Here is a 24,745-nt window from a genome sequence, read left to right as displayed (position 1 = left end):
ATTGTGGCTCAGCCTGACTGCCCGCTGACACACTGTTCCCGCTGACTTCCCATGCAAAGCATTGTGTGGCTCAGCCTGACTGCCCGCTGACACACTGTTCCCGCTGACTTCCCATGCAAAGCATTGTGTGGCTCAGCCTGACTGCCCGCTGACACACTGTTCCCGCTGACTTCCCATGCAAAGCATTGTGTGGCTCAGCCTGACTGCCCGCTGACACACTGTTCCCGCTGACTTCCCATGCAAAGCATTGTGTGGCTCAGCCTGACTGCCCGCTGACACACTGTTCCCGCTGACTTCCCATGCAAAGCATTGTGTGGCTCAGCCTGACTGCCCGCTGACACACTGTTCCCGCTGACTTCCCATGCAAAGCATTGTGTGGCTCAGCCTGACTGCCCGCTGACACACTGTTCCCGCTGACTTCCCATGCAAAGCATTGTGTGGCTCAGCCTGACTGCCCGCTGACAAGTTTCACAAAGTTTCACTCCATTTTCCCTGCCGCATGGGTTTGAACAAATCTCTACAGGGAAGTGGCGGAGGCTACTTCATAAACCTGTGGTTCTGTGTGTGTGTGTGTGTGTGTGTGCGTTCAGCATTTTACGATATAATGCAGTTTCATACTATGACCTGTTCTTAACGCGCACAGTTGTACGACGTCACCCCTCCTACACACCCGTCATTAACTTCATTGTCCAACTGTCTTCAGTTCCCTCAGTGTACTATTGACAGTAATAAAAACAACAACGAATTCGTTGTTTTCTTTGGCTGTAGATTGTGACTCGAATCGTGCGGGCAGATCTACTATTTTTCATGTCACCGGGGCAAATACAATGTCTAAAAATATCGAATGACGTTAAGAGATCAGCGCACACACACACACACACACGTGACACACGCACACACACACACAAAGTGGGACCAAAAACTTCCTTGTGAAGGGAGGTAAGTTCATTGGTTGTGAAAACACGCAAGATGGCTGCCTAGTTGCTGGCTGTGTTGTGCTCTGGCATTCTCGACAAGGTGAGTCAGAATATCGCTTTTATTGCGTACATTAATTTCAAAACAAGTAGACAAGACGTGATGATACAAAGATTGAAAGGGGTTGGTTTCGGACAAGATTTCCATGTGATTTGGTTTCATTGATAGAAGCAGACGGGTTTCAGTTTTGATTTTGAATCATTAACTGGGCCTTCGATCGATCACAGTACAGTGACTTGAGACTGAAACTAGAGCACGCTTCAACCCCGAATGGATATTGTAATACTGATCACTGCTGAATCACTAAAGAACACAACGAGCTAATAACTCGACTTTATCGTTTATTATTCATGGAATGCTAAAATCTGTTCATCAGTTCAATATTTAGCACGGAAGAATATTTAAAATGATTTTTTTTTAAAGAGAATTTTTGTGGTTGGTTTGCATTTTGCATCATATTTTCTTACATTAATGCCCAGTTCTCTACCATCCCCACTGATATTTCTGAATATATTTAGTGGTTTTATCAATAAGTGCAGCAGCAGAGTAGCAGCTGGGAAAGAAGGATACGTTCTTTATTCTTATAACAGCCGACATAACCAAGAGCTTCCAGCAGACGGTCTGTCTCGGAGGATTAGCAGACTTGAACACTGCAAAAGGCAGTGGCAGGCCATCTTTCTGTAGTTGTTTTGTATCTTTTTTTTTTCTAAAACGGGGTGAGAGGGGGCGGGGGGGGGGGGGGGGGGGGGGGGTGTAAAAGTAAGGAGAGAAGGGGAAGATATGCTTTTAGATGTTGTGAATTATTTGTGTGATCACCCCACACCCTGGCGTTTAGATTGGGGCTTGATTCCAGTGGGACTCTCAACAATCAGTCTTTGAGGCAACACAGCTCCAATTTCTGGGGGCAGAGAAAGGGTTGCTCTCCTGTTTCCATGCAGAGTTTCTGCTTCTCATTTCTGCAAGTCCCTCAGTTGATTCCAGTTGGATTTGCTTTGTTTCTGGGTGTGTGTTTTTTGTTGTTGTTTTTTTCTGGAGTGAGCTGGTTGGGATGTCAGATCAAGGCACCCCACAGATGCTTGTGTGGTAGTTGTATTCTTGTGGAGTGTATTGAGTGCAGAGATCTCACAGTGTTGTTGAACAGATGTACACACATATATATACACATACACATGTGCTCATAATATGTGTGCGCACACACAAGCACTCACACAAAACACATACAGTGATACACGCACACACACACACACACACACACACACACACACAAATACTCCACACACTCATACACACACACACACAGAGAAATGCGCGCACACACACATACATACACATAGTGACACACATAACTGTGATGAAGCATATATGCATGCACTAAATCAGTGGTGTGCATACACACCACTTTCACATATAAATAGAATTCCCATATGTATGAAAAGGACCTTGAAATAATAATTTTAACATTGAATAATATGGAATAGAATAGATACTTGTGTGGCCTGTTTTGTTTCAGTAGAGTTGCAGAATATATACAGCTGGGGAAAAAAACCAAACCTATTCAGTGATAAGTTGAGCAGAATGAAACTGCACACTAGCTTTAAGTTTAACACATCATGGAAATATTTATGCAAGGAAAGTTGTGTCATTATTTTTGTTTTGTTTTTTGTTAGCTTTTTTTTATTTCTCATATTTTATTTTTATTTTAGCTGTTGTGGTGCAGCATATATGGATCATTCCACACACTTTGACACCTTGGAACTGAAACTGAAAACTGTGGAAGTTAACATACATGTGGGGCTTGTGGACAGGTGTACATAAATCACATTGCCACAAGTTGAATTTTGATTTTTTTAAAAAGTCAATCACTGAATCAGCTAATCAATCAATCAGTAACACTTTATCAATCCAGAATCAGTTAATCAATCAATCAATAACACTTTATTAATCCACATGGAAATTAACTTGTGCAATCACAGGCTGTGTGTAAACACTAACATAAAGTGATCATGTGCAACATAAAAATAGATGAAAACTAGTCGAATAAGAATTCCCAATAGCTGACGCTAGACGTCCAGGAAATAGATCATATACAAGTAAAATGCCCACACAAACTCACACTCACACATGCATATGTCAGGCCGATAAATTCAGCACATGAAGAGACATGAAATAAAAAATAAAAATAAAATATCACTTCCGATCACACACACACATTGTCGCTTACCCGTGCTCAGCCACTCAGTCCCAAATGCACGCATAATGTGGGCACCATGCGCTCCAGCCCTGTGCTTTCTTTGGTGTACCACATGGCTGAACCATCTGAGGTCCAGATGTGGAAGCGCAGGAAGCAGAAGTTGACGGAGAAAATGGCCTGAAAGTTTTGGAAAGTATGATTTGAGTTTCTGACCAAATGCAGCTTGTTGATTTGTGTACATGAATTTCTCTCTCTCTCTCACTGTCATGCCCTGAACACCTCCCGACCTCCAGGCCCCTGACCCAGACCTCTCTGCACTCCAGACTTACTCATCACCCACTGTCTCTTTCACATACTACCCCCTCCCTGCCTGTCTGTCTCATGTACATTAGCACATGCCTGTGCACAAGTACACACATGTTTACACACACAGACACACATCATACATACTCACACAGACACACAGACCCCCCCCCCCCACACACACACACACACACATGCACTCACAGAGCAGAACACTAGTAATCCTATTCTTAAGGTTTTGTTCATTCGCTTTTGTGTGTGTGTGTCTGGATGTTAGCGTCTGTGTGTGTACTGGCATGTGTGTGTGTACATTAGTGTGTCTGTGAGTGTATCCTGGCATGTGGGTGTGGGTGTCTGTATACATGTATGTTAGTGTGTGTGAGAGAGTGTTTGTGTGTCTGTGTGCGTCTGTGTATTTTGTCTTTTCGATAAAAACAAAAACCAAAAATTCCAGAGGTATAACAATTTCATTTAACTTACCCATTTGTTTCTTTTGACCAGCAAAACCAACCCCTAAAAAAAATTTAAAAAACCAAAAAAAAACCGGCCCACATGCAGTCTTCACTGATGGGCCAGGCAGACAGCACCCTTGGCACCATCCTCAACATGTACTACAACGGCGAGGGAGGTGCAGGGGGCCAGATGGGGGAGGAGATGGTGGAGGCCCAGCTGATCGAGGGGCGACAGGCCCTGGTGAGAGGGGTGCGGGCGGTGGGGGACACCTCCCAGCCCCTCAGGACACTGCTAGAGCTGCCCTGCCCCCTGGCCATGAAGTACGCCCAGCTCAACGTGCCGCAGCTGCTCAGGGAGAACTGTCAGGTGGGGGATGGGTGTGGGTGTTGTGTGTGCATGTGTGTGTGCGCTTGCATGTGCATTTGTATGTGCATGTGTGTGTGTGTGTGTGTGCAGGTGTGTATGTGTGCGTTTGCACATGTGTCTGTGTGCTTGTGTGTGTGTGTGGATGTATGTCTGTGCATATGTGTCCATGTGTGTGTGGGGGTGGGGTGGGGGGGTTGTTCATTCATTCTTTCATTTTATGTCTATCTATTGTGATTTTAGATGTAAGTGCACCCCCTTCCCTACATTACCCATGGCTCATGCCATCATTACTTTCCATATGCCTCTTTGCTCAATTTGCATAAAAACAACAACAGAAAACAAAATGAAATAACAAACTAAACTAGTCAACCAGTGAAATTACTGTGTGCATGTGTGTGAGGTGGGTGGGTGGGTATATTATGCCCTTCAAGCTTTTTCCAGATGCATTCCTTCTTTCTGAAAGGTGCAAGTGTGCCATGGTGCGTGTCTGGCAATCTGCCTCTCAGTATTTGTATTTCCTTTTTATCACAACAGATATCTCTGTGTGAAATTCGGGCTGCTGTCCCCAGGGAGAGCGTGTCGCTACACTACAGTGCCACACATTTTTGGGGTGTTTTTTTGTGCGTGCATTTTTATTTGTTTTTCCTATCGAAGTGGATTTTTCTTCAGAATTTTGCCAGAAACAACCCTTTTGTTGCCGTGGGTTCTTTTACGTGTGCTAAGTGTATGCTGCAAACGGGACCTGGGTTTATTATCTCATCCGAATGACTAGCGTCCAGACCACCACTCAAGGTCTAGTGGAGGGGGAGAAAATATCGGAGGCTGAGCCGTGATTCGAACCAGCGTGCTCAGATTCTCTCGCTTCCTAGGTGGACGCGTTACCTCTAGGCCATCACTCCACGTATTGAACTCCTGAGGATTGACTGTTTGGATCCCTATGATTATCAGACTTCAGACACAGAACTCTTGATATTGTATTTATTATTGTATTATTATATTATATTGCACGAAGTATTTTAAATTTACAGTCAGCTGGAAATTTGATGCTTGATGGCTTGATCAGTGTGTTGGGTTTACGGGAAGATCAGGCAACTGGCTTTTTTTTTTTTTCTTTTTCTTTTTTTTTTTAACAGCAGATGTGGTGTAGCGTATATGGATCAGTGTGCACACTTTGACACCTCCTTGAAACTGAAACAGGATCTTGAAATTTGAGAGTTTTGATGGGAGACGGGTCTGCCAGAGTGAAGAATGTCAGCCGCCAGCCAGGGTGACCTAGACATAGTTGTCAGGGTGTCAGGATGTGGCCTGGTTATTGACCTGTCTGGAACAACACAACATCGGAGCTCACACAACGGCTGCTGACAGACACGCCCATCTGTAGGAACAATTTTGAAAGATGATGGTGACATTTTTAAAAAAAACAAACAAACAAACAGATCAATAAGATGAGCTGGGTGTGAACTGTCTTATTTACATGTGACAAACACAGATTACTCATACACACACACACACACACACAAACACAAACATATTACCAGTGTTAGCCAAAATGATTCACTCCCTCCCACCTTCCCCCATTTTTCTAAATCAGTTGTATTTGTGTGTGTGTGTGTGTCACTGTGTGTGTGTGTGTGTGTGTGTGTGTGTGTGTTTTCTGTTGCACATACATTTAAGTGCTTCTGGTTGTTTTTGCATTGTGTGTAGGTACCACTGAATTACAACCTTTTATTTGCACACTATGTAGAAATCATGTTCATTCATTCTACCAAAGACTAGTAAGAGTGGTTTGTGTTTGTGTCTTTGCAGTTTGCTTCATTTAACCTAAGAGTAGTGTGTCTTTGTCTGTGCATTCATTCAACCTCAGAGCGGTGTGTCTGTGTGGCTGTGTGTGATACAGACTGTGGATCAGATGCGGACAATCCCAGTGGCTCTGGGGATGCTAGAGAAGTACGGGCGCCACCTGCTGAAGCCGCCAGCCACCCGCGTCAACCTGTGGCGCCAGATCAACTTCAGCAACGCCATCTTCAAGGAACGCGTGCTGCCCATGGAGGTAGGTGTTGTGTTTTCCGAACTCTGTCTCAGCATTCAACCAGCTAGATAAGATGTCCACCTGTGACGAAATAGTGAAAAACCAGAAACACTTAAAACAAAAGTATAAAGTCAATTTAAGTAGAACAAATACTACGACAGTAGGTCAGCCAGAGATGCCAGCTGTTTCGATTTCGCCAGAAGAACCCATAGCAATGAAAGAGTTCTCCTCTGGCAAAATTTCATAAAAGAAATCCTCTCAGATCGGCACACAAATATATATGCATGCAGCACTCTAGGCCTGACTAAGCGCGTTGGCTTATCCTGCTGGTAGAGGCATGTGGTGTAGCAGTGTCTTTGCAGATGTGGTGTAGCAGTGTCTTTGCAGATGTGGTGTAGCAGTGTCTTTGCAGATGTGGTGTAGCAGTAACAGCTTTGTGTGAAGGCAGTGACGCCTCCTTGAGAAGCTGAAAGTGATGATGACGATGGCATGTGTTGGCCAGGGAGCGCTGGAGATGGTGCAGCAGATGGGGTACTCGGAGCCCTCCGAGGACGGGTTATACTTTGCGGCAGACGAGCCTGACCCAGAGGTCACAGGTCAGCTGGTAGCCGACATCCTGCTGGCCCGCACGGAGCTTGAGCGCTACCTGGTGGGGAAGCACCCCCACCCTGAGATCATCCACGCTATCCTGCCAGAGACGACAGTGTGAGTATTGTATTGTATTGTATTGTATTGTATTGTATTGCTCTTTTTGTCACAACAGATTTCTCTGCGTGAATTACGGGCTGCTCTCCCCAGGGAGAGCGCATCACTACACTGACAGTGCCACCCATTCAAGAAAACAAATTTTCTGCCTGCAGTTTTTTTCTATTTGTTTTCCTTTCGAAGTGAATTTTGCCAGGGGCAACCCTTTTGCCTCCTAGGTGGATGCATTACCTCTAGGCCAACACTCCACTTAGGGTATGGGGGAGGTGGGGAAGCATCTCCACCCCCAAATCATTCACGCCATCCTGCCAGAGATTGCAGTGTAAGTATGGGGGAGGTGGACAGACACCCCTACCCCCAAATCATCCACGCCATCCTGCCGGAGACCACAGTGTGAGTGCAGTGCAGGTAGACAGACACCCCCTCCCCCAAATCATCCACGCCATCCTGCCAGAGATCGCAGTGTAAGTATGGGGGAGGTGGACAGACACCCCCACCCCCAAATCATTCACACCATCCTGCCAGAGATCGCAGTGTAAGTATGGGGGAGGTGGACAGACACCCCCACCCCCAAATCATCCACGCCATCCTGCCAGAGATCGCAGTGTAAGTATGGGGGAGGTGGACAGACACCCCCACCCCCAAATCATCCACACCATCCTGGCGGAGATCGCAGTGTGAGTGCAGTGCAGGTAGACAGACACCCCCACCCCCATATCATCCACACCATCCTGCCAGAGATCGCAGTGTAAGTATGGGGGAGGTGGACAGACACCCCCACCCCCAAATCATCCACGCCATCCTGCCAGAGATCGCAGTGTAAGTATGGGGGAGGTGGACAGACACCCCCACCCCCAAATCATCCACGCCATCCTGCCAGAGATCGCAGTGTAAGTATGGGGGAGGTGGACAGACACCCCCACCCCCAAATCATCCACACCATCCTGGCGGAGACCACAGTGTGAGTGCAGTGCAGGTAGACAGACACCCCCCACCCCCATATCATCCACACCATCCTGCCAGAGACCACAGTGTGAGTGCAGTGCAGGTAGACAGACACCCCCACCCCCAAATCATCCACGCCATCCTGCCGGAGACCACAGTGTGAGTGCAGTGCAGGTAGACAGACACCCCCCACCCCCAAATCATCCACACCATCCTGCCAGAGACCACAGTATGAGTATGGGGGAGGTGGACAGACACCCCCACCCCCAAATCATCCACACCATCCTGGCGGAGACCACAGTGTGAGTGCAGTGCAGGTAGACAGACACCCCCACCCCCATATCATCCACACCATCCTGCCGGAGACCACAGTGTGAGTGCAGTGCAGGTAGACAGACACCCCCACCCCCAAATCATCCACGCCATCCTGCCGGAGACCACAGTGTGAGTGCAGTGCAGGTAGACAGACACCCCCACCCCCAAATCATCCACACCATCCTGCCAGAGACCACAGTATGAGTGCAGTGTAGGTAGACAGACACCCCCTCCCCCAAATCATCCACACCATCCTGGCGGAGACCACAGTGTGAGTGCAGTGCAGGTAGACAGACACCCCCTCCCCCAAATCATCCTCACCATCCTGCCGGAGACCACAGTGTGAGTGAGACCACAGTGTGAGTGCAGTGCAGGTAGACAGACACCCCCTCCCCCAAATCATCCACGCCATCCTGCCAGAGATCGCAGTGTAAGTATGGGGGAGGTGGACAGACACCCCCACCCCCAAATCATCCACACCATCCTGCCAGAGATCGCAGTGTAAGTATGGGGGAGGTGGACAGACACCCCCACCCCCAAATCATCCACGCCATCCTGCCGGAGACCACAGTGTGAGTGCAGTGCAGGTAGACAGACACCCCCACCCCCAAATCATCCACACCATCCTGCCGGAGACCACAGTGTGAGTGCAGTGGAGGTAGACAGACACCCCCACCCCCAAATCATCCACACCATCCTGCCGGAGACCACAGTGTGAGTGCAGTGGAGGTGGTGTGAAAAATGAGGAGTCCAGCCTTTCTCCCGCAATCACTGGCCTGACCAGGGCATTGAAACTGTGCGTGGGTCACACATCTGCTGCTCTTCTCTTCTGTTTAGTTCTGAGCTAGATGTGGTGTACACATACACACGCACATATGGATGCACACACACACACACACACACACACACACACACACACACACACACACACACACACTCACGTGCGTGCGCGCGCGCACACACACACACACACACACACACACATTCGCACGTACATGCATATATGCATAGTCAAGCACATCACATGTACAGGCGTATATATACTGTTTAGATAGACATGCCCCAACCAAACTCACTGCTGAGAGAAGAGGTGAGTTTTTAGGCCAGGTTTAAAAGAGGTGATGGAGTTGGAGGTTGCCAGGGAGTCTGTTCCACGTAACTTGGGGCTGGCAATATTTTGATGTATTCACTTATTCGTGTATCTTATTTTTGTCATTTTATTTTCATTTACTTATTCATTTATCTATTTTGTATTAGTTCATTATTGTTGTTGTTATCATTGGTGTTTTATTTTATTTTTTTACTTATTTACCAGTGATAGTCTGTCAAAGCCTGATCAGCACGTAGTTTGTGTCAAGATTAGGCAGCTGCTTCCCTTTTCTTTTTTTTTTTCCCCCAGCAGATGTGGTATAGCACATAATTACAGATCCATCCACAGGCTACAACGCCTCCTTGGAACTGAAAGCGAAAAGTGAAATTGATAAGTGAAGGCTGTGTGTTTGCGTGTGTTCAGGAAAATTGATAGGTGAAGGCTGTGTGTTTGCGTGTGTTCAGGAAAATTGATAGGTGAAGGCTGTGTGTTTGCGTGTGTTCAGGAAAATTGATAAGTGAAGGCTGTGTGTTTGCGTGTGTTCAGGAACATTGATCAGTGAAGGCTGTGTGTTTGCGTGTGTTCAGGAACATTGATCAGTGAAGGCCGTGTGTTTGCGTGTGTTCAGGAACATTGATCAGTGAAGGCTGTGTGTTTGCGTGTGTTCAGGAACATTGATCAGTGAAGGCCGTGTGTTTGCGTGTGTTCAGGAACATTGATCAGTGAAGGCCGTGTGTTTGCGTGTGTTCAGGAACATTGATCAGTGAAGGCTGTGTGTTTGCGTGTGTTCAGGAACATTGATCAGTGAAGGCTGTGTGTGTGCATGTGTTCAGGAACATTGATCAATGAAGGCTGTGTGTTTGCGTGTGTTCAGGAACATTGATCAGTGAAGGCTGTGTGTTTGCGTGTGTTCAGGAACATTGATCAGTGAAGGCTGTGTGTTTGCGTGTGTTCAGGAACATTGATCAGTGAAGGCTGTGTGTTTGCGTGTGTTCAGGAACATTGATCAGTGAAGGCTGTGTGTGCGTGTGTTCAGGAACATTGATAAGTGAAGGCTGTGTGTGCGTGTGTTCAGGAACATTGATCAGTGAAGGCTGTGTGTTTGCGTGTGTTCAGGAACATTGATCAGTGAAGGCTGTGTGTGTGCGTGTGTTCAGGAACATTGATCAGTGAAGGCTGTGTGTGTGCGTGTGTTCAGGAACATTGATCAGTGAAGGCTGTGTGTTTGCGTGTGTTCAGGAAAATTGATCAGTGAAGGCTGTGTGTTTGCGTGTGTTCAGGAACATTGATCAGTGAAGGCTGTGTGTTTGCGTGTGTTCAGGAAAATTGATAAGTGAAGGCTGTGTGTTTGCGTGTGTTCAGGAAAATTGATCAGTGAAGGCTGTGTGTGCGTGTGTTCAGGAAAATTGATCAGTGAAGGCTGTGTGTTTGCGTGTGTTCAGGAAAATTGATAAGTGAAGGCTGTGTGTTTGCGTGTGTTCAGGAAAATTGATCAGTGAAGGCTGTGTGTTTGTGTGTGTTCAGGAACATTGATAAGTGAAGGCTGTGTGTTTGTGTGTGTTCAGGAAAATTGATCAGTGAAGGCTGTGTGTTTGCGTGTGTTCAGGAAAATTGATCAGTGAAGGCTGTGTGTTTGCGTGTGTTCAGGAACATTGATCAGTGAAGGCTGTGTGTTTGCGTGTGTTCAGGAAAATTGATCAGTGAAGGCTGTGTGTTTGCGTGTGTTCAGGAACATTGATCAGTGAAGGCTGTGTGTTTGCGTGTGTTCAGGAACATTGATCAGTGAAGGCTGTGTGTGCGTGTGTTCAGGAACATTGATAAGTGAAGGCTGTGTGTTCAGGAACATTGATCAGTGAAGGCTGTGTGTTCAGGAACATTGATCAGTGAAGGCTGTGTGTTCAGGAACATTGATCAGTGAAGGCTGTGTGTTCAGGAACCAGGTGGTGCAGCTCTGGGATCCCACAGGGGGGACAGACACCCTCACCATCAGCGTCAACCCCCCACCCTCCTCTGTCAACCCTCCCTCCCAGCTCCCTCCCCCCACGCCCGTGTCCAGAGATGTGGAGGTGAGTGAGTCGGGGAGGGGGTGGGGGGGTGGTGTTGTGGTTGGACTGTTGTTCGTCGGTACTGCTTCTCTGCCTCTGTATACGCGTAGAGGAAATTTCACAACTTGGAATCAAAAATTGAACTTACTTGTATATTCTTCTTCATCTTCTTCTTGAATCTTGGGCTGCAACTCGCATCTATGAGTGGGCTTTTACATTTACAGCTGTTTATACCCCCATCACATATGCAGTTATACTCCCTTTTCAGGGGTTGGTGGGGAGTAGTTTGCTACCCCCGTCATGTGTGCAGTTATACTCCCTTTTCAGGGGTTGGTGGGGGGGGGGAGTAGTTTGCTACCCCCATCATGTGTGCAGTTATACTCCCTTTTCAGGGGTTGGTGGGGGGGGGGAGTAGTTTGCTACCCCCACCATGTGTGCAGTTATACTCCCTTTTCAGGGGTTGGTGGGAGGGGGTGAGTAGTTTGCTACCCCCATCATGTGTGCAGTTATACTCCCTTTTCAGGGGTTGGTGGTGGGGGGGGGGGGGTAGTTTGCTACCCCCATCATGTGTGCAGTTATACTCCCTTTTCAGGGGTTGGTGGGGGGGGGGGGGGGGGGGGCGGGTAGTTTGCTACCCCCATCATGTGTGCAGTTATACTCCCTTTTCAGGGGTTGGTGGTGGGGGGGGGGTAGTTTGCTACCCCCATCATGTGTGCAGTTATACTCCCTTTTCAGGGGTTGGTGGGGGGGGGGGGGTGAGTAGTTTGCTACCCCCATCATGTGTGCAGTTATACTCCCTTTTCAGGGGTTGGTGGGGGGGGGGGGTGAGTAGTTTGCTACCCCCATCATGTGTGCAGTTATACTCCCTTTTCAGGGGTTGGTGGGGGGGGGGGGGAGTAGTTTGCTACCCCCATCATGTGTGCAGTTATACTCCCTTTTCAGGGGTTGGTGGGGGGGGTGAGTAGTTTGCTACCCCCATCATGTGTGCAGTTATACTCCCTTTTCAGGGGTTGGTGGGGAGTAGTTTGCTACCCCCATCATGTGTGCAGTTATACTCCCTTTTCAGGGGTTGGTGGGGGGGGTGTAGTTTGCTACCCCCATCATGTGTGCAGTTATACTCCCTTTTCAGGGGTTGGTGGGGGGGGGGGGGTAGTTTGCTACCCCCATCATGTGTGCAGTTATACTCCCTTTTCAGGGGTTGGTGGGGGGGGGGGGGTAGTTTGCTACCCCCACCATGTGTGCAGTTATACTCCCTTTTCACAGGGCAGGGAGGGGTTAGTTTGCTGGGTATGTCCTTGTTTCCATAACCCACAGAATGCTGGCATGGATTTAACGTGTGTTTTTGATTTTTTTTTTAGTGCATATAATCACGAAGGGGGTTCGAACTGTTATTCCTAGCACTCGGCTTATATCACAGATTGACATAAGTTTACATTTGGGCCAACAGCAAAGTGAGAGCTGTATTATCAATGGTTTCTCCAGTCAATGGGAAACCATTTACAGCTTAGTCTTTTGTGAAGGACTATGACTCTCGAGCTAGGAGGCAAAATTGCACTGGCTCTTAGTGCTGCAGCCTTGTGGGCTAGTTGGAGTTTGGGAACCATCCCAACGCCGACTGTCCTAAAACCCTCTTGGCCGAGAGAGTGGGGACGTATTTGGGCAAGACACTCTCCACTATAATCAAATTCTAGCCCAAGTAGTCGGAACAGCAGTTGCCTCCTCTGCTGTTCTGATGGTCATAGTCGGACACAACTGACTATCATATATATATATAAAAAGTCTGACTTCTCCCACTTCACGTTTTGTCCAGTTATATTGTCCACATAATTATGATAATGATAATAGTAAGAAGATAAAGAATAATAACATTCATATTGTCCTTTCAGTCCTGTCATAGTGCTTGACAACAATATGTCAGTTGGATGCAAAACACAAAAGAAGACAACCACTCACCTCTCTCTCTCTCTCTCTCTCTCTCTCTCTCTCTCACACACACACACACACACACACACACCATACACACAAAACACACACACACAACACGCACTCACACACACACACACACACACACACACACACACAACATAAACACACACACACACACACACACAACATAAACACACACACACACACACAAAACACACACACACACACACACACACACGCACACGCACCACCACCACCACACCACACGCCACATCCTGGACATTAGCTGGCACATAACATGACTTGCAAGAGTAGTGTTGGTTCAGGGCGAGGCGGACAGAGGCGACACAGAACTGAAGGCAGAAAGCCTGCCCACCGCAGAGACTGCTGGGGAGACCAACCACCTCATGTCCACCTCACAGCTTGACGACAGCCTGCAAAAAGGTAGGGGGTCTGGTGTTGTTGTTTTAAAGTCAGACATGAGCTTCAGTGCTCAGCCTGCATAAAGGTAGGGGGTCTGGTGTTGTTGTTTTAAAGTCAGACATGAGCCTCAGTGCTCAGCCTGCATAAAGGTAGGATGTCTGTTGTTTTTTAAAGTCAGACATGAGCTTCAGTGCTCAGTCTGCATAAAGGTAGGGGGTCTGTTGTTGTTGTTTTAAAGTCAGACATGAGCTTCAGTGCTCAGCCTGCATAAAGGTAGGATGTCTGGTGTTGTTGTTTTAAAGTCAAACATGAGCTTCAGTGCTCAGCCTGCACAAAGGTAGAGGTCAGGTGGGTTTTTTAAAGTCAGACATGAGCTTCAGTGTTCAGTCTGCATAAAGGTAGGATGTCTGTTGTTGTTTTTTAAAGTCAGACATGAGCTTCAGTGTTCAGTCTGCATAAAGGTAGGATGTCTGTTGTTGTTTTTTAAAGTCAGACATGAGCTTCAGTGTTCAGTCTGCATAAAGGTAGGATGTCTGTTGTTGTTTTTTAAAGTCAGACATGAGCCTCAGTGTTCAGTCTGCATAAAGGTAGGATGTCTGTTGTTGTTTTTTAAAGTCAGACATGAGCTTCAGTGCTCAGTCGGCATAAAGGTAGAGGCCAGGTGGGTTTCTTAAAGTCAGACATGAGCTTCAGTGTTCAGTCTGCATAAAGGTAGGATGTCTGGTGTTGTTGTTTTAAAGTCAAACATGAGCTTCAGTGTTCAGTCTGCATAAAGGTAGGATGTCTGTTGTTGTTTTTTAAAGTCAGACATGAGCTTCAGTGTTCAGTCTGCATAAAGGTAGGATGTCTGTTGTTGTTTTTTAAAGTCAAACATGAGCTTCAGTGCTCAGTCGGCATAAAGGTAGGATGTCTGGTGTTGTTGTTTTAAAGTCAAACATGAGCTTCAGTGTTCAGTCTGCATAAAGGTAGGATGTCTGTTGTTGTTTTTTAAAGTCAGACATGAGCTTCAGTGCTCAGTCGGCATAAAGGTAGGATGTCTGGTGTTGTTGTTTTAAAGTCAAACATGAGCTTCAGTGCTCAGCCTGCACAAAGGTAGAGGTCAGATGGGTTTTTTAAAGTCAGACATGAGCTTCAGTGCTCAGCCTGCATAAAGGTAGAGGTCAGGTGGGTTTTTTAAAGTCAGACATGAGCTTCAGTGCTCAGCCTGCACAAAGGTAGAGGTCAGGTGGGTTTTTTAAAGTCAGACATGAGCTTCAGTGCTCAGCCTGCACAAAGGTAGAGGCCAGGTGGGTTTTTTAAAGTCAGACATGAGCTTCAACGCTGGGCTCAGACCAGAGATTGACAGCAGTTGGGCCAGCAGCGTAGTGAGAGCTTGTATGATCCGAAGTTTCTGCCACTTCTGTGGTAATTCATTGATTTATTCCACCTGTCTGTGATTATTGTTGTCATAAGTATTATAGTTATTGTAATCATTATTATTGTTATCATCATTGTCATCACCACTGTCTGTCCCAGCCTTGACATATGTAGGGACCCTGTGGTTATCTTATTATTATCGTTATTATTATTATCATTACTGTAGTTATCATCATCATCATTATCATCACCACTGTCTGTCCCAGCCTGTGACATCTGCGGGAAGATGACAGCCACCCTGTGATTATTATTATTCTTATTTTTTATTGTTATTATTATCGTTATTATAACCTGTGATTATTAGTATTATTATTATAATCATCATCATTGTTGTCATCATTATTATCAGTTCTCCCAGCCTGTGACATATGCAGGGAAACAGCATCCACCCGTAGTTATAATCATTATAATGATCATCATCATTATCATCATTATTACTACTACTATATCTCCCAACTTGTAACATCTGTGGGGAGACAGCGGCCACCCAGTGATTATTAGTGTTATTATTATTATCGTTATTATTATTATCATTACTATCATTATCATCATTATCATCATTTCTCACAGCCTGTGACATCTGCAGGGAGACGGTGGCCACCCAGTGATTATTAGTGTTATTATTATTATCGTTATTATTATTATAATTACTGTCATTATCATCATTATCATCATTTCTCACAGCCTGTGACATCTGCGGGGAGATGGCGGCCACCCTGTGGTTATTATCATTATTATCATCATCATTGTTATCACCACCACTATCTCTTGCAGCCTGTGACATCTGCAGGGAAACAGCATCCACCTGGTAGTTATAATCATTATGATCATCATCATTGTTATCATCATCACTACTACTACTCTATCTCACAGCCTGTGACATCTGCGGGGAGACGGCGGCCACCCAGCGGTTATTATCATTATTATCATTATCATTGTTATCACCACCACTATCTCTTGCAGCCTGTGACATCTGCGGGGAGACGGCGGCCACCCTGTGGTGCGGGCTGTGCGACAACAAGCAGCTGTGCGGGGTGTGTGACGACATGTGGCACAAGCACCCCAAGCGGCAGAACCACCACAGAGAGCCCATCGCCTCCCTCCCCTCCCCCTCCTCCACCCCACAGCAGGACCCCATCATGGGGCCCTTCGGCATCCGCGCCCTCACCAGTATCAGGTGGGTCACATATACAAACACACTGACATATATGTGTCGTCTAAAATTGCTTTAGTGAACAGGCGTTAAATTAATGACCAGTCATATATATTTGTGGTTGAAATTAGAAGGAAAAAAAGGGAAATAAGAGGAGTAAAGGTGACACAGGCAGTCAGTAACACGGTTCACTGTGTGTTTGAGGAAAGGTGACACAGGCAGTCAGTAACGCGGTTCACTGTGTGTTTGAGGAAAGGTGACACAGGCTGTCAGTAACACGGTTCACTGTGTTTTTGAGGAAAGGTGACACAGGCAGTCAGTAACACGGTTCACTGTGTGTTTGAGGAAAGGTGACACAGGCAGTCAGTAACACGGTTCACTGTGTGTTTGAGGAGTAAAGGTAACACAGGCTGTCAGTAACACGGTTCACTGTGTGTTTGAGGAGTAAAGGTAACACAGGCTGTCAGTAACACGGTTCACTGTGTGTTTGAGGAGTACAGGTGACACAGGCAGTCAGTAACGCGGTTCACTGTGTGTTTGAGAGGAGTACAGGTGACACAGGCAGTCAGTAACACGGTTCACTGTGTGTTTGAGGAAAGGTAACACAGGCAGTCAGTAACACGGTTCACTGTGTGTTTGAGGAGTAAAGGTGACACAGGCAGTCAGTAACACGGTTCACTGTGTGTTTGAGGAAAGGTGACACAGGCAGTCAGTAACACGGTTCACTGTGTGTTTGAGGAAAGGTAACACAGGCAGTCAGTAACACGGTTCACTGTGTGCTTGAGGAGCAAAGGTGACACAGGCAGTCAGTAACACGGTTCACTGTGTGCTTGAGGAGCAAAGGTGACACAGGCAGTCAGTAACACGGTTCACTGTGTGTTTGAGGAAAGGTGACACAGGCAGTCAGTAACACGGTTCACTGTGTGTTTGAGGAGTAAAGGTGACACAGGCAGTCAGTAACACGGTTCACTGTGTGCTTGAGGAGCAAAGGTGACACAGGCAGTCAGTAACACGGTTCACTGTGTGTTTGAGGATTACAGGTGACACAGGCAGTCAGTAACACGGTTCACTGTGTGTTTGAGGAGTACAGGTGACACAGGCAGTCAGTAACGCGGTTCACTGTGTGTTTGAGGAGTACAGGTGACACAGGCAGTCAGTAACGCGGTTCACTGTGTGTTTGAGGAGGAGAGGTGACACAGGCAGTCAGTAACGCGGTTCACTGTGTGTTTGAGGAGGAGAGGTGACACAGGCAGTCAGTAACGCGGTTCACTGTGTGTTTGAGGAGGAGAGGTGACACAGGCAGTCAGTAACGCGGTTCACTGTGTGTTTGAGGAGTACAGGTGACACAGGCAGTCAGTAACGCGGTTCACTGTGTGTTTGAGGAGTACAGGTGACACAGGCAGTCAGTAACACGGTTCACTGTGTGTTTGAGGAGTACAGGTGACACAGGCAGTCAGTAACACGGTTCACTGTGTGTTTGAGGAAGAAAGGTGACACAGGCAGTCAGTAACACGGTTCACTGTGTGTTTGAGGAGGAAAGGTGACACAGGCAGTCAGTAACACGGTTCATTTGAGGAGTAAAGGTGACACAGGCAGTCAGTAACACGGTTCACTGTGTGTTTGAGGAAAGGTGACACAGGCAGTCAGTAACACGGTTCACTGTGTGTTTGAGGAAAGGTGACACAGGCAGTCAGTAACACGGTTCACAGTGTGTTTGAGGAAAGGTGACACAGGCAGTCAGTAACACGGTTCACTGTGTGTTTGAGGAAAGGTGACACAGGCAGTCAGTAACACGGTTCACAGTGTGTTTGAGGAAAGGTGACACAGGCAGTCAGTAACGCGGTTCACTGTGTGTTTGAGGAAAGGTGACACAGGCAGTCAGTAACACGGTTCACTGTGTGTTTGAGGAAAGGTGACACAGGCAGTCAGTAACACGGTTCACAGTGTGTTTGAGGAAAGTTGACACAGGCTGTCAGTAACACGGTTCACTGTGTGTTTGAGGAAAGGTGACACAGGCAGTCAGTAACACGGTTCACTGTGTGTTTGAGGAGAGGTGACACAGGCAGTCAGTAACACGGTTCACTGTGTGTTTGAGGAGTAAAGGTGACACAGGCAGTCATTAACACGGTTCACTGTGTGTTTGAGGAGGAAAGGTGACACAGGCAGTCAGTAACGCGGTTCACTGTGTGCTTTGAGGAGGAAAGGTGACACAGGCAGTCAGTAATGCGGTTCACTGTGTGTTTGAGGAGGAAAGGTGACACAGGCAGTCAGTAACGCGGTTCACTGTGTGTTTGAGGAAAGGTGACACAGGCAGTCAGTAACGCGGTTCACTGTGTGTTTGAGGAGTACAGGTGACACAGGCAGTCAGTAACGCGGTTCACTGTGTGTTTGAGGAGTAAAGGTGACACAGGCAGTCAGTAACACGGTTCACTGTGTGTTTGATGAAAGGTGACACAGGCAGTCAGTAACGCGGTTCACTGTGTGTTTGAGGAGTACAGGTGACACAGGCAGTCAGTAACGCGGTTCACTGTGTGTTTGAGGAGTAAAGGTGACACAGGCAGTCAGTCACGCGGTTCACTGTGTGTTTGAGGAGTACAGGTGACACAGGCAGTCAGTAACGCGGTTCACTGTGTGTTTGAGGAGTACAGGTGACACAGGCAGTCAGTAACGCGGTTCACTGTGTGTTTGAGGAAAGGTGACACAGGCAGTCAGTAACGCGGTTCACTGTGTGTTTGAGGAAAGGTGACACAGGCAGTCAGTAACGCGGTTCACTGTGTGTTTGAGGAGTACAGGTGACACAGGCAGTCAGTAACGCGGTTCACTGTGTGTTTGAGGAGTAAAGGTGACACAGGCAGTCAGTAACACGGTTCACTGTGTGTTTGAGGAGTAAAGGTGACACAGGCAGTCAGTAACGCGGTTCACTGTGTGTTTGAGGAGTAAAGGTGACACAGGCAGTCAGTAACGCGGTTCACTGTGTGTTTGAGGAGTAAAGGTGACACAGGCAGTCAGTCACGCGGTTCACTGTGTGTTTGAGGAGTACAGGTGACACAGGCAGTCAGTAACGCGGTTCACTGTGTGTTTGAGGAGTACAGGTGACACAGGCAGTCAGTAACGCGGTTCACTGTGTGTTTGAGGAAAGGTGACACAGGCAGTCAGTAACGCGGTTCACTGTGTGTTTGAGGAAAGGTGACACAGGCAGTCAGTAACGCGGTTCACTGTGTGTTTGAGGAGTACAGGTGACACAGGCAGTCAGTAACGCGGTTCACTGTGTGTTTGAGGAGTAAAGGTGACACAGGCAGTCAGTAACACGGTTCGCTGTGTGTTTGAGGAGTAAAGGTGACACAGGCAGTCAGTAACGCGGTTCACTGTGTGTTTGAGGAGTACAGGTGACACAGGCAGTCAGTAACGCGGTTCACTGTGTGTTTGAGGAGTACAGGTGACACAGGCAGTCAGTAACGCGGTTCACTGTGTGTTTGAGGAAAGGTGACACAGGCAGTCAGTAACGCGGTTCACTGTGTGTTTGAGGAGTACAGGTGACACAGAAAGTCAGTAACGCGGTTCACTGTGTGTTTGAGGAAAGGTGACACAGGCAGTCAGTAACGCGGTTCACTGTGTGTTTGAGGAGGAAAGGTGACACAGGCAGTCAGTAACACGGTTCACTGTGTGTTTGAGGAGTAAAGGTGACACAGGCAGTCAGTAACACGGTTCACTGTGTGTTTGAGGAGTACAGGTGACACAGGCAGTCAGTAACGCGGTTCACTGTGTGTTTGAGGAGTACAGGTGACACAGGCAGTCAGTAACGCGGTTCACTGTGTGTTTGAGGAAAGGTGACGCAGGCAGTCAGTAACGCGGTTCACTGTGTGTTTGAGGAGTACAGGTGACACAGGCTGTCAGTAACGCGGTTCACTGTGTGTTTGAGGAGTACAGGTGACACAGGCTGTCAGTAACGCGGTTCACTGTGTGTTTGAGGAGTACAGGTGACACAGGCAGTCAGTAACGCGGTTCACTGTGTGTTTGAGGAGTACAGGTGACACAGAAAGTCAGTAACGCGGTTCACTGTGTGTTTGAGGAAAGGTGACACAGGCAGTCAGTAACGCGGTTCACTGTGTGTTTGAGGAGTACAGGTGACACAGGCAGTCAGTAACGCGGTTCACTGTGTGTTTGAGGAAAGGTGACACAGGCAGTCAGTAATGCGGTTCACTGTGTGTTTGAGGAGTACAGGTGACACAGGCTGTCAGTAACACGGTTCACTGTGTGTTTGAGGAAAGGTGACACAGGCAGTCAGTAACGCGGTTCACTGTGTGTTTGAGGAAAGGTGACACAGGCAGTCAGTAACACGGTTCACTGTGTGTTTGAGGAAAGGTGACACAGGCAGTCAGTAACGCGGTTTACTGTGTGTTTGAGGAAAGGTGACACAGGCAGTCAGTAACGCGGTTCACTGTGTGTTTGAGGAGTACAGGTGACACAGGCAGTCAGTAACACGGTTCACTGTGTGTTTGAGGAGTACAGGTGACACAGGCAGTCAGTAACGCGGTTCACTGTGTGTTTGAGGAAAGGTGACACAGGCAGTCAGTAACGCGGTTCACTGTGTGTTTGAGGATTACAGGTGACACAGGCAGTCAGTAACGCGGTTCACTGTGTGTTTGAGGAAAGGTGACACAGGCAGTCAGTAACGCGGTTCACTGTGTGTTTGAGGAGGAGAGGTGACACAGGCAGTCAGTAACGCAGTTCACTGTGTGTTTGAGGAGTAAAGGTGACACAGGCAGTCAGTAACGCGGTTCACTGTGTGTTTGAGGAGAGGTGACACAGGCAGTCAGTAACGCGGTTCACTGTGTGTTTGCAGCACTCAGCCCAGAGACGGAGCTGGGGAGCGATCCCCGGTACCCGTCAGCAGCCGGGCGTCCTCCAGCAGCGAGTACCACTCCCGCACCCCTCCCCCCGCACCCTCCCGCACACCCCCACCCCAGCAGATCGCCTCAGAGCCCCCACCCCCACACACCTCCTCCTCCTCCTCGCCCCCCCCACTGGTGCCCCGCCCCCAGGCCCTGCAGCAGGGGGGAGGCGGAGGGGTGGGAGGAGGGGGGTCGGTGAGTCCCAGCGCCAGCATCTACCTTCACCAGCAACAGCTGCAGCACTACCAGCAGCAACAGCGTCTGCTGCAGCAGCAGGAACAGCAGCAGCAGCAGCAGCGGCTACTGTTACAGCAACAGCAACAACAACAACAGCAACAGCAGCAGAGTGAGTACGGAGTCTTGGCGGACTACTACATGGCCCCTGTGTACAGTGGGAACACGATGGAGGGGGGTGGCCCCCCTCTACCCCCCCGCCAGCCCCCACTGCTTCCTCTGGAGGGGGGGCCAGCCCAGCACAACCACCCGGCCTACCCCCACGTGTCGACGCACAGTTCAGGGTACCCCAACGTGTCTGTGGCCTACCCCCCAGGGCACAACGCCGGGTACCCCAGCACCACCGCCTCCTTCTCCTCCAGTCGGATGTATGGCGCTGTGCCACCAGACAAAGCGGGGTTACCTCCCTTCCCGGTGCTGGAGCCTGACCCGATGTGCGGGGGTGACAGCGTGAGGCCCGCGGTGTCTGTGTCACTCCCCAGGACCAGCCAGGGGGCGCCACTGGACGTCACCATGGTGATGCCCAGGGCTGCCGTCATGCCCGTCGTCACTGGTGGTGGCGGTGGTGTTGCCGGCTACACAGACATGTCGCTGAGACAGCCGACGACCCAAGGAGGGCAGGCAGTGAAGGGGGTCGTCAACAGCAACCCCCCTGCTACCATGCTGAGCAGTGTGCCTGGCAACAGACTGGACAGACGGCAGTCAGCCCACCATCCCCCCTACGCCACGCCCTCTGGTGCGTCGTCGTCCTCGGAATCATCCCTTCTCAAAACGGTGCTGGCAGAGACGGACTATGAAAAGCGTGCGGCCAAGTGTGACGTGCGGCTGTTGACGTTGGAGGAGGACCTCCATGAGGTGGAGTCCCTGCTCAACGAGTTGATGCTGACGGCCGAGGACGTCACGGAGTGTGACGACTTCCGCACGCTGAACCGCCGCAAGGCGCGGCTGATGAAGGAGCACCGAGCGCTCAGCGATTACCGCAGGGAGCTTGCAGACCTCATGTCTGCGGAACTGCCGCGCGTGTCGGACTCTGGGGGTGGGGGGCAGATCTTCCATCCTCCTCCCATAGTTTCATCATCATCGTCATCTCCGTCATTCCCGCTGGGTTCGAACCTGCTGCCTGTGTCCACCTCCCCGACGCAGCAGCAGCAGCTGGGGTTCAGCTACCCCCACCAGGCCTCGCAGAGCCCGGTGCAGCCCCAGGAGCCGGTGCCTATCTCTGTGTACCACCCCCCCCTCACCCACAGCACTGCCCAGCACGTTGTCTTCCCCTCACCCGCCATGCAGGAGAGCTCTTCCCAGCACGCCCCGGCCAGCAGCGGCTCCGGTGTGGACCGCAGCAGCATCCTCACCCAGTGGCAGATGATGCCCTCCGTCAGCTCCTCCGCCCCCTCCCCCGCCCCTCACATCGTTCGCAACCCCCTCTACCCCCCGCCGCGCTACCAGCAGGGAGACTACTCCAACAGCTGTTCCATGGCTCAGTACGGCCAGCAGGCGGTGAGTAGTCCCCCCTCGGGACCCCTGTGGACCCATGCCGGTGACCCGCACTTTGCAGGTCAAGGCCAGCCCAGGATGCCCATGGCACAGGAGCTGGGCAGCTCCCTGCAGACTTCGGGCAGTCAATCCAGCATGGCCAGGCCACCCTCTGACCTGTCCTACAGCATGCTGGGACAGCCTGTGGGCGTGACGCAGATTGGCTTTGAGAACTTTGTGGCCCAGGAGTTCAGCTCCCCTTCCTCTCCTACTGGCCTGGGACCCTCGCCTCCCCCCCCGCCCCCCCACCACCCTGCCCCCTCCTCCCCACCCCCCGTGTTCCAGCAAGGGGGGAAACCCCAGATCCCTGCATCGTCTGCCCCTGCCAGTGGTGTCCCTGGACGCATGGAGGTTCCCAGCCAGCAGTGGCAGTGCAGTCACTGCACCTTCATCAACGACCCGGGCACGCGTGTCTGCACCATCTGTGACCGAACCTCCGACAACCCCACGCTCATCTCCGCCCCGCCCACTGCCGCCACCGCCGCTGGGCCCAGCGCTCCCCCTGCCGCACACCTGGTGCTCTCCCCTGCCCAGGGTGGATCGCAGGGGGCGCTGCTGTCAGAGCCTGTGGCAACGCCACTGGTGGAGGCATCGGGGGGCGGGTGTGGTGGGGGTGAGGTGGGGGTGGGGTCTCTGCTGACCCCGGAACAGCTGGCCCACTTTCAACGTACCATCGGAGAGGAGCAGGACCAGGTGAGGGTTCATGTCTCTGGTGTTGTTCTGTGTGTGTGTGTGCGTGTGTGTGTGTGTGGGGGGGGGGGGGGTTGTGTTTGTGTGTGACTCTGTGTGTGTGTGCGTTTGTGTGTTTGCTAGATGGGGTGATGATCAAAGTATAGAGATGTGTGTGTGTGTGTGTCTTTGATAAATGGGGCAGATGTGTGATGACCACAGTATAGAGCTGTGTGTGTGTGTGTGTATGTCAGTGTGTGTGTGTGTGTGTGTCTTATGTGTGCCCTAAAATCAGTCAAATCAAAATGTTTTAACTCACAGCTTTGACATAAATGCATAACTCTAAACCAAAATGAAAAACAAAACATGAAGTTATACATGATGGCTGGATTCAAAATCAGAAAAAAAAGGTTGACCATTAAGTGGTCATGCAGTAATGTGCCAGACAAGGAAGCAAGTGACCCAGGGTTCAAGTCTCATATACAGCTTTACTACCCCCATCCTCCACTAGACCTTGAGTGGTGGTTTAGGGTCTTGTCTTTTTGGTCAGGTGATAAACCCAGGTCCTGTGTGCAGTATGCACTTAACACATGTAATAGAATCCTCAGCAACAACAAAAAAAAAAAAAAAAAAAAAAAGAAAGAAAGAAAGAAAAAGGTTACCCCTGTTGACTAAAAGTGTGAAAAATCCACTTTAATTCTCTCCATACGAACGGCGAAAGAGACGACGTTAACAGCGTTTCACCCCAGTTACCATCATCAAAATATTGCAAGCGGAAGGCTCTTATACTGAAGAGGTGAATGTTGACAAAGAATACCACAATTCTGATGACGGAAGCTAAAGGTTGGGTCATTCAGACACCCACTGGACATCCGAGGGGTCTGTGTAGAGGAGAAGAGAGGACTGGCCGTACTGAGTGAGTTAATAGTAAACAAATACACTTGCAGTCAGGAAAACAGGATGCTGTACTGTGGTGACGAGGAGTCCCTGGGGAAAGCATCCTGAATTTCACACACAGATCTGTGGTGATAACAAGTAATGCGGCACTGCAAAACACAGCGCAGTTTGGTACAGTACAACAA

General features: G+C 49.2%; 1 protein-coding gene across 1 annotated transcript in view; it reads left to right on the top strand.

Moving 5' to 3' along the window:
- Positions 1 to 885: 885 nt before the first annotated feature.
- LOC143285920 (uncharacterized) overlaps positions 886 to 24,745 on the top strand; it is a 52,689-nt gene continuing 28,829 nt past the window's right edge. The window contains exons 1-8 of the mRNA XM_076593370.1: positions 886 to 1,017; positions 3,971 to 4,288; positions 6,186 to 6,338; positions 6,820 to 7,022; positions 11,306 to 11,438; positions 13,670 to 13,787; positions 16,146 to 16,359; positions 21,179 to 23,687. Coding sequence (XP_076449485.1) covers positions 4,022 to 4,288; positions 6,186 to 6,338; positions 6,820 to 7,022; positions 11,306 to 11,438; positions 13,670 to 13,787; positions 16,146 to 16,359; positions 21,179 to 23,687 — 3,597 coding nt within the window. The 5' untranslated portion in view covers positions 886 to 1,017; positions 3,971 to 4,021. The remainder of the gene's footprint in view (positions 1,018 to 3,970; positions 4,289 to 6,185; positions 6,339 to 6,819; positions 7,023 to 11,305; positions 11,439 to 13,669; positions 13,788 to 16,145; positions 16,360 to 21,178; positions 23,688 to 24,745) is intronic.

This window comes from Babylonia areolata, chromosome 9 (genome assembly GCF_041734735.1).
Source record: "Babylonia areolata isolate BAREFJ2019XMU chromosome 9, ASM4173473v1, whole genome shotgun sequence".
Lineage (NCBI taxonomy): Eukaryota > Metazoa > Mollusca > Gastropoda > Neogastropoda > Buccinidae > Babylonia > Babylonia areolata.
This window is presented reverse-complemented; position numbering and strand designations above follow the sequence as displayed.